The sequence below is a fragment of the Anoplopoma fimbria genome, chromosome 20 (assembly GCF_027596085.1).
Source record: "Anoplopoma fimbria isolate UVic2021 breed Golden Eagle Sablefish chromosome 20, Afim_UVic_2022, whole genome shotgun sequence".
In the NCBI taxonomy this organism is placed as follows: domain Eukaryota; kingdom Metazoa; phylum Chordata; class Actinopteri; order Perciformes; family Anoplopomatidae; genus Anoplopoma; species Anoplopoma fimbria.
In genome coordinates this window covers 2,351,734-2,371,588 of record NC_072468.1, presented here as the reverse complement: position 1 = coordinate 2,371,588, position 19,855 = coordinate 2,351,734, and the positions used below count along the sequence as shown (strand labels likewise).

The window sequence follows — 19,855 nt, the reverse complement described above, 5'->3', positions numbered from 1 at the left end:
ATCTTTGTTTACCATTCAACACAGGGTGTTACACAACAGCATACAGAAAAGCCAAAACAGAAACCCTCAATCGCTACAGCTACAGTTAGTAACTTAAATACAAATAACCTTTTTATTAATACTAACTCAAATTGTCTATATCCTGTTGGCAGAAAATAAAACAGATAATCTGTGGAAAAAATGCAGGTTCCTCTGCCTCCTTTTAGTGCTCCTAATGGCATTTGCAAGATTCCACCAAGGCCAAAGAAAAACCACAAATCAGAGCTTAGGAGTCTCTAACGCAGCTGTCAATCAGTTTTCTCGCCTCAAATGTTTTCAGAAACATATTTTAGTCCACTGTTTAGCTGTAAAATTAGTTTGTTTGCATTGGCAGTGCTTGGTTTTGGCTCGATTGTTTTGACATGGTAGCCCAGTAACAAACTTTCTCATTTCACAGATTATTTGGGTCATCTACTACTGGCAGGATGTTGTGACAGTTTGAGCAAATACGACAAAAAGTGAATTGTTATTAAAGTTACCAATTGCAGCTTTAATTAGCAAATTATACAATGGTTGGAAATGCAATATAAGTTATTGAAATTGTTCTAGAGTTATAAAGCCTGTTAAAGCCCTTAAATGTCATATTTATCTTTGCTGATTTAGTTAATTAAGTTCATTCTCTTTTTTTTTTTTTTAAAGTATCTCGATGATGTCCCCTTTAAAAAACAGTAGTGTCACTGCTGCTACTTACACTCAATAAAAAAAATCACATCTCCATCATTGCATTAGCCATGAAACCCCCCAAAAAATGTTAAGGGCTGATTTTACAACAATCTAAGATAGACCTTGGACAAAATAAGATTCATAATTTAGAGTAAGCACTTGCTTTCTAAGGCTATGATCCAATGTAATACATATTTCATATATTTAATGTTTAATGTTTGTCTAGGCTAACCATTTAAATCAAGCATTTATGCCTATAAACCAAAATCTAGATTTTGCATGAGCCATTGTCTTTGAAATCTTTACCTTTTTAGGTGGTTTATTTAATTTGCCAATGATTAATACACATATAAATCAAACAGGTGTTAATACTGCACAAGGTTATATGAAATTACACACAATTACTTGAAAATGTCCTTGTAAGAGTTGTTAATGAATTATTGATGAAAGCTACTACCTAATGCTCTATGCAGGAATGTCTGATCTCAGTGCAGAGTTCAACATGATGGATTAAAATATTCTTATTCAGAGGTTTAAGTATCTCCAGATCTGTCCTTGATTGGTTTTGTTTGTCTACTGCAAATGTTATTTTGTCAGTCAATGGTCCTCAACACAGGCAGTGTCCCTGTGTGGCGTACCACAAGTGTCCATTTGAGGGCTAATCTTATTCTCTCCTTCCATGTTTACCTCAGGCTACATTCTTAGACAGCATGACATTTCTTATTTCTTTCCATTACTATGCCGATCATATCAAGTCATACCTGTCCCAAGGTTGTTGAATTATTCAGCAGCATTACTGTTTATCTGCCATTAAGGACAGGATGTCTGCCAATCTCTTTCAGCTCAACTCAAAACGGACATCTTTATTATTGGCTGAACACATTCAAGTTGTGCCAGCTTTTGGCTCTTTAACAGAGTATGTTGTTCCTTTTGCTAAAATCTGGGACTTACATTTTATCAGTCTGGAGCCCCATATTACTACTGTAGGCTTAGTCCCTTTTACCCCACCTGAGAAAATAGCTCAAGAATTAAAACATTCCTTTCTCTTAATGACAATCGGGCTATTTTACATGCTTTCATTTTATTCATGCTTAATTAATGATTTGTTCATCTAACTTCATCAGAAAATTATAGGCTCGCTCAATTTGCTCAACAGTTGGCTGCCAGACTCTTTCTTTGATGTGTGATTACATTTCCATGCTTAGAATAGACTTTAGGATCTATTGCTGACTTTTTAATGATTCGTCAGTATGGCACCTTATTATCTGGTAGAGCAAAGGCTTAAACAGTTTTTTAAAATCTCCCCGTAAAAAACATTTTTAGTTACATACTTTTAGTTACTTGTTCCTAGTGTTCAACCAGGTATGTTTAACTTTTAATTTTTGTGTTGTGTTTAAAGAAAGAAAAAGGCTAACTGTAGCACAGAGAGACATATGCTCAAGAGAGAAAGTGGAATGTCAACAAAAAAAACAAAAAACGATGGCTGAAGGGTAGTGCAAGCCCATTCTTAAGATGTGTCTTGAGGAGGGGAAGGCAAAAACTGGGGCGGGTGTTATCTAGTCATGCCTTGAGATCAATGTGGTCAGGGATCAAAGCCCAGCAAAATAGCAAGAAGGAACTAATCCCAAGCACAGTAAGATACAGACATAGTGAAGGCAGTGAATGTCAGTAAAAGTCTCAAGAAAAGTTCCAAGAAAAACCACAAGACTGGAAGTAAAAACTTACAGCAAACAGCGGCTCTTGTGTGAGTGTACTCAAACATTTTTTTTCGTCTCTCTTTCTTTATAGTGTCAACAAATCAATGGCAATAAAACTGTTTTATAACACTTTGACCTTACCCAGGCAGAGTTTGACTGGTTGAGTTGGTTGAGCATGACCACTGCTGTGCAGCCGTAGTCAAAGACAAGCCTCCAAAAGTCAGCCGTGGTGCCCGGCAGAGGGTGAGGGGTGACGATAAAAGCAGCCTGCCGGTGGAAGCTGTCAGCGAGAGCAGCGTTGATGTAATTGTTGCTCTCCCCTTCTGTCGTAACCAAGAAGGCCAGTGCGCGATCAGGGGGCAAAACATCCATGCTACGGTTTTTCTCTCGGTTTCTGGGCAACAGAGCAATGCTGCACTCTTCCACATCCAGGTGGGGCGTCACAGAGTTGAGCGTCTGCAAATGGAAACATTACAGAGGTGAGATGAGAATGACAAACATGTAAGGCGTGAGGAGTAGTGAAACACATTAGAGGAGTCAAAGATGGTAGAGAGGAGGAGGAGGAGGAGGAAGAAAATAAGTGGCTCAGACAGGAGTGAGGGTACGCAGAGAACGCCGGGAATCCAATAATATCAATTGAGAGAATGTAATGAACATCACATTGACAAACGGATTCAAAAGAATGAAAGGGAAATATTGCATACCAATTTTCTTTGATGAACTCTCTGCTCATTTAGCCGTAATTATATTAGACAACATGAAGAGATATTTTGATCATTAATACACAGCATCAATAATAGATCTGTGACTTGCCCATCAGTACTACCGGTTGGCTGTTTGCAGTATGTAGGATGGCAGAGTAAAAAGGCAAACAGAGAGCTCATGGGGCGGTGGAGAGGCTTTCAGAAACAATGTCAGACGGATACGTTTACAAGATCAAAGCGAGGCATGAAACATTTTCCTTTATGAAGAACTAACAGTTTGTAATAAGAGTGATGCAAAACCTAGAGTACAATTCACTAGTTCTAAACAATAAATCTGTTATATTTCCCATGTAGAGAATAATAATATAACAGTATGAAATTAAAGGAGGGAGTATGAGCCTTTTCCAGTATTACTTTGAAATACTAAATCTGGAATCAATGCGGCTGCTGGTTGAGCTCTACAGAAAGGGGGGAGGTAGGTAAAGCATGTGGGAACACAGCTGGCCCTCTTCTCTCCTAATCAACATCTAATAAAATGCTCCGAGACTGCATTCCTACAAACCAAGCAGAGGACTTCAATGGCAGTCACGCAGAATCAAAAGTGAAAGGAAACAAAGAATCATCCCCCATTTATGCATTATTATTACTACTGCTTCATTGTTGTTGGTGATAGTAGTAGTAAAAGTACAGTATAGTGTAGGTACATGCAAAATTGAATGAAATTCTTTATCAATGCTATCATTAGTAATACTGTAGTAGTATTAGTAGTAGTACTCCACTATTATATTGTTGTTACTAAAATAAACAGTAGCAGTAGAAGTATTGGTTATATTAAGGTAAATTGAATAATTTCAATAATGATATTTAAGAAATTGCACTTTAAATGCAAATGATTTTGTGTTGGCTGTGTAATTCTGAATACATGTTTTGGCTGCATATTTTAGCAAAATAAATATATGCTTAGAATGTTGATCAAAGTCATGTTGTTGCGATCCAGCTAAAGACTGACCTGAAACTCCTCCCGTAGCTGAGAGGAATTACTCTGGGAATCCACTCGCAGCATCTCTTTGTAAGTGACCGCGAACTCGTTCACCAAGATGGCAGTCTCTCCGCACAGACAAGCCTCCAAAATGGCATCATGGATAAAGATATACTGCTCCTGAAGAGACAACAGGTAACATATTTAGTGCTGAGTATGTGCACAAGTGGGGGCATGCATTTTTGTGCGACATGTTGCAAACAGCTGAACAGACAGAGGAGGCAGGTTAAGACAGAAAGAGATTAACATCATATGTAGATGTGAATAATTAATCAAAGATTGACTCACAACATAAATATTTCTTAGCAAATAAATACATGCATTGTGCATTTAATTAGAGCACGCCTGGAAATAACTACAAATGTAATAAACAGCTAAGTCAATGTCAGATTTACATAATAAGTGTGAAAATGCTAATTATCTGCAAATCTAAAGAACAGCACATGCCTACAAAACACATTGAGAGACAATGCAAGTCTTTTCTCTAAAATGATTGCATTGACCTTTACATGAGTCTCAGAGGGGCCGTATGATAATACAGCCCCCACTCCTCACTCTTTGAATTTCCCAATAACAGCAGGGAAACTAATAATATGTATATTAAAAATCTAACTCCCAGAAGTTTTGCAGTGGAGACATATAACCATATTATGACCAGTGACGTAACCTCCTGAATTTGTGCAAGACAAATTGGAGATATTTGACTTGAATCTGAATGTGAAGTAGCTTCCTAGCTGTGCCGGTGACCTGACCTCTGTCTGGATCATGTTGATGCGTCGAGAGCAGAGGGTTTTGACACAGTTGTAGATGTCCACCACGCCTTCACACTCCGCCATGTCCAACATGACATCCAGCACGATGTAGCAGCCGGTGCGGCCCGCCCCCACACTGGCACACAAAGGACAACTTTAACGAGAGACCATGCACAGTCTTAAAGCATTAAATCACCAGACTTTTGAGTTAGTAAAAATGTTGTTAGGATTCAGTATGTCTCCTCAGGAAAACAAGTTGTTGGCACTGCATGATTTAAAAGAGAATGGGAAAGTCTTGAAGGTCAACTACAACGTACAGGCGAGGGTCATGCCACAGATGGCGTTTGCTAATGCAGGGTACACACCACCCAAGAAAGAAGCCAATTTCTGGGCCCAATTCACCCGTTTCAACAATAGTCAGAGATAGATTTTTCGAGGGTTCTAAAGATTATCTTGCCAGATTTTCCTGTGGTGTGAGGTATTTTTATTTTTATTTTTTTACATTCCCGATCAGCTTGGAAGTCCATCTTGGCCATACCGATTTCAAATTGCAAATATTAAACGTGTTCAATATTTAAATCCTGTTGTGAGGTGGAAACCCTTGCACTGCACACACTATAACAACAAAACTGTTAAATGTATCATTAAATATCATAATGCATGTGGTCTCTCACATTTTCAAAATCTGTTAAAGGTCTTATAGGTCTCATATACGCTCACATGCACAAACAAACATGCATTAAAAGCACACAAAAGAAAACTCTATATCAATAAAGGAGAAGGTAGGATTAAAACACACACAGAGGGAGAGCAACTTCATTCTCTGCTCAGGTAGATATTTCTCTACTATACTTTCCACACCAAATAGCTTTTGGCTTCTATATTAATGCTCTGGATGTCTAATGTGCACCTAATATCTAGCACTAGCGGCCAGAGGGGAAAACCAGTTACTGCCGCTGCACCAGGTATTATCAAACTATAATCCAATGATCAATGTACGACTAGGGTTACATTTTGGCATGGAATGTTTAAAATACATTTTTGTTCACTTTTACTGCAATAGGTTTTGGCTTTACATTCTTTAAATTAATAGAAGCTTTGCTAGGCCTCCACCAAAACAAAATTATGTGAAAATAATTCTGTAACAGCTAACGGCTGCCTTTGTCACCCCTTTGTGACCCTCATTCTGCTCATCACAGTGGTCCTGAGCCTCCCAAAGGAGAATGCCATCTATTACTAATACTACTTGCCACACTCTGAAAAAATCAATTGTGTTTACATCCTATTCACTACTCAATAAAAGTTACAACACTGCATAGCGTAACATTACCTGCAGTGGACCACCACAGGGCCAGCGTCAGGAGGTGTAGAGGCTTTCACTCTTCGTATAAAGGCCAACAATCCAGTTGCGTGATACGGCACCCCGTGCTCAGGCCAGGATGTGAAGTGGAACTGACGCACCTCATGCTTGGTTGAGTATCCTCTCTGTAAACAAAAACACAGTACAAATTAGCATTACATGTAAAACACTACATTTATCTGGCTTGCATCATTACAATAGTAGCCTACAGGCTCCTTATTTCATCCAAGACAGGCTCCCATCCATTAAGACACATCCGTGATAGATGTGACAGATTTTTCGGTTCAGTGTGAGGACAACCAGGACATTATTTACGTGGGGTGCTAGGTCTTCTAGGACAGTTAGGCCTCTGGGCATCACATGTTAGAAGCAGCTGCAGTGTGACAGACACGCAAAAAGGAATTACTGAGGCTCTCTGAGCTCAGGGAGGGCTGGGAGTTTTTCTCCATTCTACTGGGAGGCTGCTGCAGTCTGTACAGAGATGACAAAGTAAAGCGACGCAAAGCAAAGATTTGTTGAAGACAGAAATCCAAAAAAAGAAAGTAAAAGAGCTATGGAAAAACAAGCTGTCACCAGCTCCCAAATTCGTGCCGATTTAAATAAGCAGCAGCGCGTGCCCATGGAGAGCGAATGTGACAGTGGGATGATAATGCTGTGTTTGTGCCACTGTCACTCCAGCCTTTCTTTGAGCCCCTCCAATGTGAGATGCCCCAGGAGATTGACAGGAGGAAGACCATCGGGGGCACAGCACTGTAACAGCTATGTTGGAAAGACAGCAGGGGCATTCACATAGCTACTGGTGTTAATTCCTCTTAATTTAACATGTAGCTCTCATACGCATCAGCAGTAAGTCCTGTCAAGTATCTAATCCTGTCTATTAATTTATTATTTCTAATTCTAAGTATTAATACAGGCAAATATGGTAATGCAAACAAGGGTAGACAAAATGTAAATCTTTAATAAACTTACTCTCTCCAAGGCAAAGGTGCGAACTGTGTATTCAGCCAGAGTCTCTGTCTTAAGCAGAGTGATTTTGATGTCACCATACATCTCGCTGTCATCAGGCCAGTATTTACAGCATTTCACCTGTTTAAAAATAGCAAAGCAACTGAGTTAAACCACTGGTTAACATTCTTAGAAAAAGCATCTGCAAAGCTGTAGAAGGTATAACATGTCTGTTGGTAGATAACCATTTTTTATCTCCAGTGCAAAGCAGAAAATTCACTACTGGTTAAAAAAAAACAACACAATACATCCCCCAATATTAAGAATAAACCTAACTAAAAAAGGGTCAAAATGTTTCATATTAAAACATCTTTCCTTTAACACAAACTATTCTCACCAGAAAGAAAATCTGCCCTTGGAGAGACAATGTGACCCGGTGTTCCCCAATTTAACCTTCTCAGACTTAAAGTGCCCAGTTTTCTAAAGCGTCTCCCTCTTAAGGAGTAATTTCTCTGAATCGCCCCCCATCTTTTTGAAAAAGATACCTTTTAAATTTCTAAATGTCTATAGGACTATACCAGATGAATTACTCTCACGCAATGTGCTGCAAGGCCATTTTATGCTACTGAACAATGCTGTTATGGGTGTTTTAGGTCACTGCATTCCTACTGACAATGTCGACTTAAGTAAATAGCGTCATCATGCCATCAATCCAACCACCCAACTACAAGCTAAAACTGTTGAACAAATGAAACCAGATGAGTACAGATGCAGGTTTAAGTTTGGGTTTATTGGATGACTAAGTGTCACCCTTAAACCTTTCCTTATGCTATTTTTGTACTTTCCAACACAATTTAAATTTAGGCATTAAATTTAGCATTAAGCATTCAATTGTAATAAATAAAGAAAAAGATACATTTTATTTAAAGCAAAATAGATTAAATATAACCTGTATTACCCATAAGTAAGTGATAGTTAAACAAATATTAAGTATTGATATATATGTTAATTTAACTATAGCAAATTAATATTGGTGTAACATTTAATAAAAGGAAAACGTACATAGGTTACACTTCAAATGTTGGGGAACAGCAAAAACAATCCTTCGCAGATATATTTCATCTTGGAAGGCAAAGAAAAAAAAGCAAAACAATCACATAATGGTTGGAAGCATACTGGACAGGGGGGCAGCTATCTTCTTCACAAAGACCATGCACAAAGAAGGTAATTGTGTTAGCCATCCACTGAGTTATACATTTATCTTGCCAAGAACAAAAATAATGGGATGCTTAGAGCAGAATTCATATACTACATGTATATGCCATTAAACCTTTGTAGTCATGCAGTGTTTATTCAAGGACAGCAGTCCTAGATATGTGGTTCAGACATGTTTAGGCCTCACAACTATTTTACAGCACATTTTATTGACTCTAATCATTGGAGGATGTGACATAAATTTCTATACAACAACATTGCAGTGTCATGATGTTCTCAAAACAGACTAATAAGGGATAATTCATGTACCAATACTTAGTTTTTTTTATAATGCAGAAACTTTGTGTAGCCTGGTTTACATTGTAGTTTCAATTGCTCCAAGAGAACATGGTACAGAATTATGTTTATTCACTTTCTTGCAGAAAGTTTGATGAGAAGATTGATTCCACTTTAAATTCTGTGCCGCAAATATGAAATTACAACCACTAGCTGGTTAGCTTAGCTTAGCATAAGGACTTGAACCAGAGGAGAAAGCTAGGCTATCTCATTTGTTTAAACTGTCAAAAAAGGTAACTGGTAGGTGGATTTCATGGTGTAACAATGTCTCCAGCCATTGTTCTGAGCTAACTGACTGCTGGCTGTAGCTTGATTGTTAGCGAACACACATGGCAGTCGTATTGATCCATCTCATCTAACTAGCAAAAATAAATGATTGAAATACTCCTTTAACAGGCTCTCTAGTGCTTTTGGTTTCACATAAATGCAGGGCATCCTCAGCGAAAAGAACCACTTTTAGGCTGTGGTTTGCATGCACAGCAAGCTCCTGTGAGATCTATACTTATCACACACATGGAAGCCTTTTATAAAGACACCACAATGTTCCCTATGGTGAATGTGGGATGTTTCTGAGCACTGGGTGGTGACAGGAGAGCACGAAGGGGGAGTGCACAAGACTTACCCTGCCAACCTCCACCAGTTTAGTTATCATGACGATGCTGAAACAATTTTCTTGCCAGACCATCCTCCAGAAATCATACAGAGTCTCCTGCTTGGGTCCTAGTGGGAAGGAGGAAGAGACAGAGAAAGAGACGAAAACAGCGGCATCAAAGCATACTCTGCTCAACAAGGGAGTTCTTGGGGTTGTGAGATCTCCTATTACTGCAACCTTTTTGTCCTTCCTCAGACAGCGGGGTACTGATCCCGCAAGATTGTGCTGTCAATAAAGTTATTGGGATTTCCGAGCAAGGAAAGGGTGATGGGTGACAAAACAACAACAGTAGCAGATGATGAAATCCCAGGGGGCCATCAGTCACTCATTGTCATCAGAGGAGGAGATTTGAACTACAACTTTAAAACAAAGATCACCGCTCAGAGAGACAACACTGCTGTTTTTTTTCTTTCTTACAGGTTTAATCTAGCTGTCTCTCTAACAGGGGGAAGAGGAGGTGCTGTTGCAAGATAAGCAGATGAGCAGACCTTGGGTGACTTTGTGATGGGATCTCCCTGGAAACTGACACTCCTTAGGGTTTAGAAACAGCAGAGGGAAATTTTTAACCGAGTCCGACTGTCCATCAGAAGCGACTTTACGTTTCCCTCTGCTGTTTCTAAACCCTAAGGAGTGTCAGAGGGTGAACTAAAGGTTCTCTCCCCAACAATGAACGCGCCGCTCGGCCTGTAGCAGAGATTGAGAAGCTTTAATTAATGTGTTTAATTATTCACCTCTTCTCATGATTAATTCAGTGACATCACCAGCACAGCCTTCCCGGGTTGGTGGTCACACTATAACCTTTTGGATTTGCCGTAGAGATAATTTTGGCAAGGGACTGTGCATGAGTAGGCTCATTGGTTAGATCATCTTCAATTTATTACATGGTGGCAAAAGGTACTTACCGAGCTGCATGCACACACACACACTCGCACATGAACACACACACTCGCACATGACACACACACACACACACACACACATACATAGCCTTGCTGGGATACTCACCCTGAGTGGCGATGAAGTGGTTGGATCGATGGTAGCCCTGAAAGAGAGAAGAGGAATGACATGCTGAGTAAGCCATCTGTGCCTCAGGCACAACTGTACGGAGGGTCTCTCTGTCTTACCCTTTTCCTTGCCTTGTTCTCTGCATTCTGTTTTCCTATGACTGACCAACTGCAATTGTGAATCATGTTTCCCGTTTTACTGTCCAGCACTTTCTTACCTATGGCTCACTGCACACCATGTCTTTGCTCTCATAGAGACAACAGATAGTTAGGAGCATGTGGTAAAAACTGCATCTTGACAAACAGAGAAAAGCTGCGAAATAGAAATGAAATGTGGATTCTGACAACAAGTCTGGCTAGCTGACTGAACAACGACTGAATCCTTGCGAGAGTTTTATAAATATATTATAAAGAAATTAAAGGCGCACACTGTTCAATTTCAGGTGTCCGATTGATTTATCAAACTCTCTCTCAGAGCACAGCCACATAAAAACAAATCAATTTTCATTGAAGATGCAATATGTACTATATCTGGGATGATGAATTCAACCATAACCACATTTCTTTTCCCAGCAAACTCCCCCTTGAATTCTTCTCGCAAGTCAAATGAGTGGAAGAATACCATACACAGGTTTCACATAAATGCATGATATCATCACCAACATAAACCGTTTTCAAGGCAAAATCTGATACGTACAGTGAAATAGTCTGAGATCCTTTATATCAAAGAATGTGACGGCCTTTGATATAGATGACAGACATTTTCACACAGTGAGCATGGGGTGAATATGAATGAACATTGAGATGTCACCTCTACAGCCTTGAGGGGAATAAACATGACAAAGACCACCTGAGGTACTTTGAAGCATGAACACTTTAAGGACGAGCAAACTGTTCAAAGTCCTGAAAATAAGCGCTACCTATCTAACCTTAAAAGGTGAAGGAGACACCCGTCTCCAAGACGCAACCCAATGAGAACATCACCTGGAAAACCACAATGATGTTGTGGTTCACAGTTTGTTGTCATATTGAGCAGCTGGAAGGATAATTGATGCCCCAATTACATTACATGCCCCTGTGGAATTGAGAAGGCAGCTCAGGATTAATCTGAATAAACTCCTGAGCCCACTGGCTCTCATCAAATCAGCATGATGGGCCAATCCATGTTCATAACAGTTTTCATCGTTTTGCAGAGGGCATCTTACTAATGTGTTGAGTCTGTCCACGTTGCTGATGGGTCGCTAAACTGAATTTCATCCAGTCATGTAAACGGGGACATGTTTGAAATGGAGATGGATGACCAATGCTGTGAGGCCTGCTATCCACTCTGGCCCCGTCCAAACACTATAAGCAATGTTTCCACTCCTCCAACAAGTCCATCACTATAGCAACCAAAATGCCTGACCCTTGGCCACTTATGAGAACCAATTCCACTTCCACTTCCTCTATCTGAGCGGACACATCTCTTTGTGTTCATTTACAATGAAAGGGCTAAAAGGGATATTTAGGAGGGTAGGGGGGTCATATGTGCACAAACCTGAAACACACTTTCACATCTTTGAGCATTTGTGGATAGAGGATAGTGGAAAGAGAAGAAGGAAGTGGCAAGAGAAGAGGGGGAAAAGAGCGAAAATAGAGCGATGGAAGGCCGAAGAACGAGCAGTGAAGTACTTACTTCCCTGTTAATCCGAATCTATAGGGTCCAAGGTCGTGGAAGTGGGGAGGGGAGTAGAAAAAGAAGACATATAGGCTAGTTAATGAAAGAAGCTTTTAGTAAGTAGGAGTTATGGTCACAGACAGGTGGGAAGAGGTTTGTGGGTGTGTTTGTGCATGTGTGTTTCTGTAAGTACAGCAGGACTGTGCTTCATGTGTTAAAGTTTTGTGGAACTTTTTGGCCTTATTAACTTACTCCTTATATATGGTTTGCTTATTTAAAATGAAATCCCTTTTGGTTTTCTTTACTGTAAGTTTCTGCTAGGGATTTTTAATTTAAATAAAGTAGAAAAAAGATTTTAATGTGCAAAATCAGTGGAGATCCCCCTTCTAAAATAACAATCGAAGATTAAGATAATTGTATTATTTATTCAAGCTTAATTAAGACTGTGATCAGATTTGATCGTAAAACAGCTTGGCAACATTAACAAACAACCATCACATTTGGATTTAAATGCTGCTAAAGTCTCAGTGCTGCACTGTAATATGAGACATGCCTCTTTTTCTTACTGAGCCCCGCCAACTAGCAAAGCAGTGAGACAAGATAAGGGGGAAAAAAATGAAATAGGAAATCTTGGTTCTTAACAGTAGAGCTGTTCTCACTGTACCAAAAATGTTTCCATGTTGGAGCTAGTCGCTTATAGTAAGAAGCTGATTGAGAAAATTGGCCTCCTAGGTGGGACAAAGCAGGAAGTTACCATTCTTTTTACAATAGGTACATTTTACAGAAATTAGTAACAGTATGACACTATGTGTGTGTGTTTGTGTGTGAGTTTTAGATTGTGGACATGCTATACCTCATCAGTACGACTGTATTTCTCTTTAGAAGCAGCCGATATGTAAATCAGTAAAAGCCATGACACACTGGACTGCTCTACATTTGCAAAAGGCACAGGAAGCTTTCAAATATATGCAAAGTTCTGCTCCTCTTCAGGCAAACAAACACCGCAGCCAAGCAAATACTCTGGCATTAAGTGACAGAGAAAGAGGAGATAGAGAACTTGCTCTTTTTCACCTCTGTTTTAAATATGCAATAATATTTCAGAGGGAGGAAAAACTTTTCCATTTAACCTCTGGCAAAATAATCACAGGCTGTCCAAAATATGCTTCGCTGTGGCTAATAGTTACCATCCAGCTTGCTGGGTCAGTCTTGTCAGGGAGTGACGCTGACACTGTAGTGGCTGCTGAGCGGTGTTTTCCCTCTAATGCCTGCACCTCTGTGCCCTAAACTCTAATGGAGACCCTCCTGATAACTACAATCCTAATAGCAGGCCAGGTTTTTAATGCCCTCTCATTGTAATGAACTCTCTAAAAGCATCTCACCACAACTGGCCATTCTCTACAGAGAAATAAAATATATGGAAAAAAGCACTGTGGTGTCAAGCATTTTTGGATGATATAATTTGGTCTAAAGCAGGAATCCACCCCGAATCAATAGTCAACTTATGCAGCTAGTAATTTTCTCTTTTTTATATTCTCTATAAAGATTTTCACAGAGTAATTCAAACTCTTATCAGCCTCAAACAGGACTTGGAATACATCTGCCTGCCTTAACTTCCCATCGACTGGCATACATATACTTTACAGTAGTATCAATGAGAGGCGTGCAGAATAAATCTTGTGAGATAAAGAAATTATATCAGATTGCCAAACTTCTTTGACTTGACATGACTCAAATGAAAAACAACACCCGAGGACAATATCAGCAAATTCATAGGGGAACCAAAATACAAGCTTCTATCTACGAGTATATCTAGCAGTAAAATTGGAATCATTTCTTTTTCTAACTCACGGCCAATTTCTTTTGTTAATAACTTCACTATTGCCATCTAAACGTGTGCTTCTGCTTTCTGAATAAACACAGCCTCCTCTAGTTTTTATGAATGACAACACGTATAAATGAGACCGTTTGAGACACATTAGCAACATAAACATGTATTTTATATGATCAGTGAGAATGTTATTGTGGCACTGCATGTGTGGCGGACAGTTAAGGTGAACAGTGGAAAGGATAAACTCCACCCAGCCAATCCAGAGATTGAATAACATCAATCATGTCTATTTAATTTAGGGGGATTTCGTGGCATTTTACAGGAAGGGTCATCTCCTCTGGCAGGCATTAAATGCATTCATTCCACTCTGTTTTTAATAAAAGCAATAGCAGAGTAAGTCTGGATCAAGGATTCGGAGCAGCAATTGACAATCATGGCAGCTGGCAAAAAAATCACTAGGAAGGGTGTTTGATTGGATGAAAGCTTCCAGGTGAAAGTGGGCCAGCAGACTGGTGAGCTTACAGGAATGAGAGAGATGGACTGTGGCTTTGCAGGGTGTAAGAGATAGAGACTCAGCAGAGGCTGACTATTTGTATCCCATGTCGAACAGAGGCAGAAAAACAGGATTAGACTTACATCAATGTAGTTGGCGTTAATGTAGTCTGAGTTGGGGTCTCCCAGAAGAGGGTGCAGCTTGACTCTGTGGCGGTCATCTGTGACAGATTAGAATAAAAGAGCAAAGACCTGTTGAAATACAAAGTTATTTTACCAAAGAAAATATTGGTTTTGATGACTTACATCCCAACGTGTCATGCCTCCCTTTGGTTTTGTCCTTTTTCTTTGTGCAGTCCCAGCCATCAAAGAAGCTCTACAGAGATAAAGAGACACTTGCAGATTTTAGGAACGGGACCTCTCTATATCATCCATTCAAAAAAATATCTTAGATAAACATTAATCAAAGCTTCGAATAGATCTTTTCTTTTGTTTTATCAGTGATACGGAAAATTGTGTTTCACGGCTAGCATGATAAAAGCCTATCAGCACATCAAGCATGGTTAAGGAGATCAAGAGCCATTTTATCCTACGGAGAGGTGTAGTGGTTTACACATGACATGTACTTAAACATAACAGTGCCACGAACAACCAGGAAGAATTATAAACATATAACTGAAATTATGAAAATATATGTACTGTATCGTCTTTTAGAAATATTTAGCCATCAAGTGCATATTGAAGGCTGCTTTTACAGGGCTTTTGGCCGGCAAAATCAAAGGTTGCTAGCGAGACCTGAGAAACCTGCTTTTGTTCTATCTTTGCCTGAAATCAAGGTAACATTGTTTCAGAAAATGCCAAGAAATTCCAGCTGGAAAAATGCTGCATTATCATTTTCAATGCTGTGTGAGGACAGAAAAATGAAAAAACAAAAAGCAAATGATAGCATTCTCTTACATGAAGAATACATTGTTGCAAATTGAGATTAGATATTGTTGAAGAGTACTGCTATGTCATTTAATGAATGGTTCTTTATGAAGTGTATGAATCCCTGTATGGTGAGAGGACTGGTAATTAGAGTGAAGGCAGAGAAGCTGTCTGACACCTGCTTGCTGTTCAGCAGTATTATAACAAATCATACTGAGCAAAACAGCTCCTCATTCCTAATGCACCTGTCTGCATGGATGCATTGGTGAGCGCTTACAAAATGTCATAAGACACTTTTTAGTGTCCACTGTGTTGCTAAATTATTTATTAGTCAATGGTTTATTTGATAGGGACAGATATATTATACAAAGACAAACTGAAAACAGCTGCAAGTATTATGGTGCTAACAGCAGATGCTAGTTTGCAACATCCAAGAAGGTTTTTTTTATTAAACTAAGAGATTAGATGAGGTAAATGAACAGCCCCTTCAGATCACACACACACACACACACACACACACACACACACACACACACACACACACACACACACACACACACACACACACACACACACACACACACACACACACACACACACACACACACACACACACACACACACACACACACACACACACACACACACACACACACACACACACACACACACACACCTCACCAGTCTACCCCCTGTGGTTTTCAGCCACTGGGGGAATTTGGTGAAACCCTGCCCAAGTATGCATGCTGAGCAGGGGATTACAACGCTGTTCTCCCCACAGAGAGCCAGGAACCAGCCAAATCCTGCCTGGGATTACACCCTCCTCCCCACTTTTTCCTCCTCTTTCCTTGCGCTCTCTCTCTCTCTCGGTCCGTCTCTCTTTTCCCTGAATCCCTCGTTCTCTATCCATCTTCATCACTTCTCTTGCTGTTCCCTTACTCACTTCTATTCCGTTCCGTCTATTCTCCGTCCTCCAGGGAGGAGGGAGGAGCAGGGAGAGGAACACACAGGAAGAAAACAGGGAAAGAGTGGCAGTATATCGAAGGGGAGTGAAGAGAAACAGCACAGACCCCTGGAAGTTTTATTAGAAACACTCATTGGCAGGGATCAGTGGGGTTGATTGGTTAAGAGGATCACATGAAATGAGATGAAAGAAATAATGAATCTGTCAAGTACAGTCCTGAACTATTGACATTATTCAATTTTTATAGCAGTTTTTTATTCTAACAAATCTTGATGTGAAAAACGTCCCACTAGATTTCATAATGCACATTATTTGTTTACCCTCAATAAAAAGGCAATAGACAATCAGTCCTCCACAATTTCCTTTTCGGGTTCACCAAATAACTGTTTTGTCACCTTGTTTGACCTGTATTTATTTCATATCATATCATTTTCAAAATGCCCAAAACGGTGATGAGGTTTATAATCCCACCACATCCAGTCAAAATCCAATCAGAAATGTCTGTGATGTGATACAATTGGGACACTGAATTTGAAAAAAATATAATATATAAGCCTGAGTCACGCTGCCCAAAAGGTAGCATTAGGTAGCTGTTGTTTTTTAAAATAAGTGCAGTAATTCAGTTGCCCCTGGTCCAACTAAAATTCAAATCAATAAGTCCATCATCCTTGCTAACCCCAGCCTCAGGGTGCAAAGTGGAATACCGAAAGTTTTGAGCTCTAAAGTAAAGCTCTGCTGTTGTTTACTCGTAAGATTCTGCGGTGGGAATATGACTATAGTGACAGTAGCTGCCACACATACAAGCCCTTACTGTAAATTCTTGATCAATGTTTTTACACAACATTGGTATTCTTCAGGGAAATAAAACCTCTACCTGCCGGGGAGTGTAATATGATACTCCTCATCTTTTTCCTTCATAATGGAGAGAGGCACTCTATCAAAACACATACTAGAGAAAAAAGCAAGCAAAAAAATAACAAAGCAAAGAGTTGTGTATTGATTTTTTGAGTGGAGAGTGTTTTCCCCATGAGGGACAGTTTAATGAGTCTACAAGCAGAGTTCCAGAGGGGAAAACCATGAACCAGAGACAAAAGATGTTTTCTCTCTTCATAAATGCCATGGGCTGTGGGTGACAGGGATGGACTTCTCCCCCGGGTGAGATCTCAACCATCAGCCACAACCGTTCCACTGGGGAGGGGTATTCAGAGATCTCATCCCTTCATTATGTGCCCTGAAACATACAGTTAGATAAAGCAAACACTGGGCCAGCAGGAGGGGGATAAGCAATGCAATGCCAAAAACAACATTTCTGTACTTACAGGTCAATTCAGGACTGAAACCCCATGATGAATTGGTTCAAAAAAGAAACCAACCCAGCACTGATCTGTCAAGCAAACTCAAGTGATTTACAAAAAACAACAGTGCTGGTGTAACCATTTCTGTTGTTTTTTATGCTAATTAGAAATGCAGAGCCACTAAGACTAACCCCCACTAGATCATCTGATTTGGACATTAAAGAACATGCAGCAGGATCATTATGGAGCATCATCAGACATATGCTGTGTGAAGATCCCAACCCCTGACAACCTCTGGGATGTCCTCCGACACCTAGTGGACATCTAGTGGTCCTCAAGGTTAAGAGGATTGTCCTAAGCATCAAAGTCTAATGGTTAACTTCGCAAATTACAGTGCATTTACGTTGCACCATATTTTGCAGAGGGAGGTAAATACCAGCATTGCTACTAGGAGGAAGATATTAGGAGGTGACAGGGCATGGGAGCCAAGAGCTCTATTTTTAGGTTTCTGTACCCTTTCATCTTCTCAATCCCTCCAGTCTCACCTTTCCTCTCTTTGCAACCCCACAATCTGTTAGCAGTGGACAGGGGACTCGCCATCTAGAGCACCGCCAGACACGTTTCACCTCATCAGGCCTGTCGTCATGACAGAGGTCTTCTTTGGGCCCAAATGAGGATGATTTATTCATACGCACAGCAACAGTGTGATCCAGATGCCTTTTTAACCCCACTAATTAATTTCAGCGGGTGGTGAGGAGGACGCATGGATGATGTCAGAGGAGGATTGATGGCCTCCCATGCCGCATTAACAGGAGTCATTCCAGCATGGTCTCTCTAAGCTAGCAGTTATCCACAACATGTAGTAATTGGACATGATCCTTCTTACAACTGACTTACAGACAATAAATATACCCAAACTACTCACTTTTTAAGCACTTCATCTCAATTGTAACTGGATGAGACATTGGTTATGTTTTGACATGTGTTCAGTTTATTATAAAGTGTTGAGAGGAGAAGACAAACTGTATCCATGCCAGAATTCAATCCGCACCTTGAAAAGCTCTGCTCACAGCTCTGAGTTTGAGTGCATAGGCTTGCAGCACTCCAGACACAGTGGGCTATCGCCACCAGTGGGTGTCTGTCATGATTGGACTGTTCTTTTATATTCTTTTTTTGTGCCTACACTGCAAATCACTTTTCACAAGATATGTCACTGTGGTCAGGAGGACAAAATCTCACTGTTTCTTGTATGTGGGGCGTGACCTAAATCAACGTATTCGGAAGACAAGCTGAGGTGAACTGAGAATATTGCTCTTTTCAGAAAGGCTTCAACACAAAATGGTATGTCTCTGTTTATCAGTCAAAATGTATCAGTGAGGAGTGTAAAATCTAGTTCTGAAAACAGTATCATGTTAATAAAATGTAGCATATATAATAACATTAATTTTTTCCAATCAACACTTGAAATGATGAAGGCACTGTGACGGTGGACAACTCTCACTTGTGCACCTTTCTATTCTGAGTATACAACCTCAAACAATCTTCAGGCACTTCCTGCAGCACAGACGGTTAAGAACTTCCTCAAAAAAGTTAATCCAACATCTAACAATGTTGAGGTCAACCACTTCTGCTTAGGAAGTCGTGGGTACTGACCCACTGTCTTCTCTGGGGGACCAAGTAGTGTTGCAAAATAGTGATTTTCCCCAGCTCTTTCAACTTCATTGGGAACAAAGCTTTCACTTCAAGCCTTTTTCTACTTGCCAGTTTTCTCTGCTTTGTTAGGACCGAGCAGGTTAACCAGGCATGGAAGTACATCAGTGTAACCACTGTACCGGACCTTGTGGTGAGGAGGGAGCTAACCCACAAAGCACAGCTTTGTCTTTTGTCTTTGCTACAACCTCCCCTATGGCAACAAGCTCCAAGCGGGAAAGGCAATGATGAGATCATGAATAAAAGAGGTTAAAATAAGTTTTTTATTCCACATGGTTATGGCCTCATACGGTCAAGGAGCTCAACAAACTTTGGGGAACTTTTGTGTGATGGCGCTGCTCTTCCACACTAAAATAAAAGCTCTTTGAAACTTGTACAGAAGATCCTGGGTCACAGCTTTATAGGTATACTGGCATACTGGATTGGGAGGAGACCTCGGGATAGAAATATTTAAGAGATGATACCTTCCAGCTGCCATGGATGCACCTACAAAGAAGCTTTCTGCTGTGACCTTAACCCAGTTTAACTGTTATAAAACAGTTGGACTGGATGAATGGATGGATACACTGCATGCTT

At 40.1% G+C, this 19,855-nt stretch overlaps 1 protein-coding gene across 1 annotated transcript in view; it reads right to left on the bottom strand.

The window, feature by feature from the left end:
- Positions 1-19,855, bottom strand: part of ptprub (protein tyrosine phosphatase receptor type Ub) — a 147,625-nt gene that overhangs the window by 5,891 nt on the left and 121,879 nt on the right. Inside the window, exons 17-25 of the mRNA XM_054622258.1 lie at positions 14,690-14,759; positions 14,528-14,604; positions 10,408-10,444; positions 9,373-9,470; positions 7,224-7,340; positions 6,225-6,379; positions 4,895-5,030; positions 4,113-4,262; positions 2,541-2,855 (exon numbers count right to left, since the gene is read on the bottom strand). Coding sequence (XP_054478233.1) covers positions 2,541-2,855; positions 4,113-4,262; positions 4,895-5,030; positions 6,225-6,379; positions 7,224-7,340; positions 9,373-9,470; positions 10,408-10,444; positions 14,528-14,604; positions 14,690-14,759 — 1,155 coding nt within the window. The remainder of the gene's footprint in view (positions 1-2,540; positions 2,856-4,112; positions 4,263-4,894; positions 5,031-6,224; positions 6,380-7,223; positions 7,341-9,372; positions 9,471-10,407; positions 10,445-14,527; positions 14,605-14,689; positions 14,760-19,855) is intronic.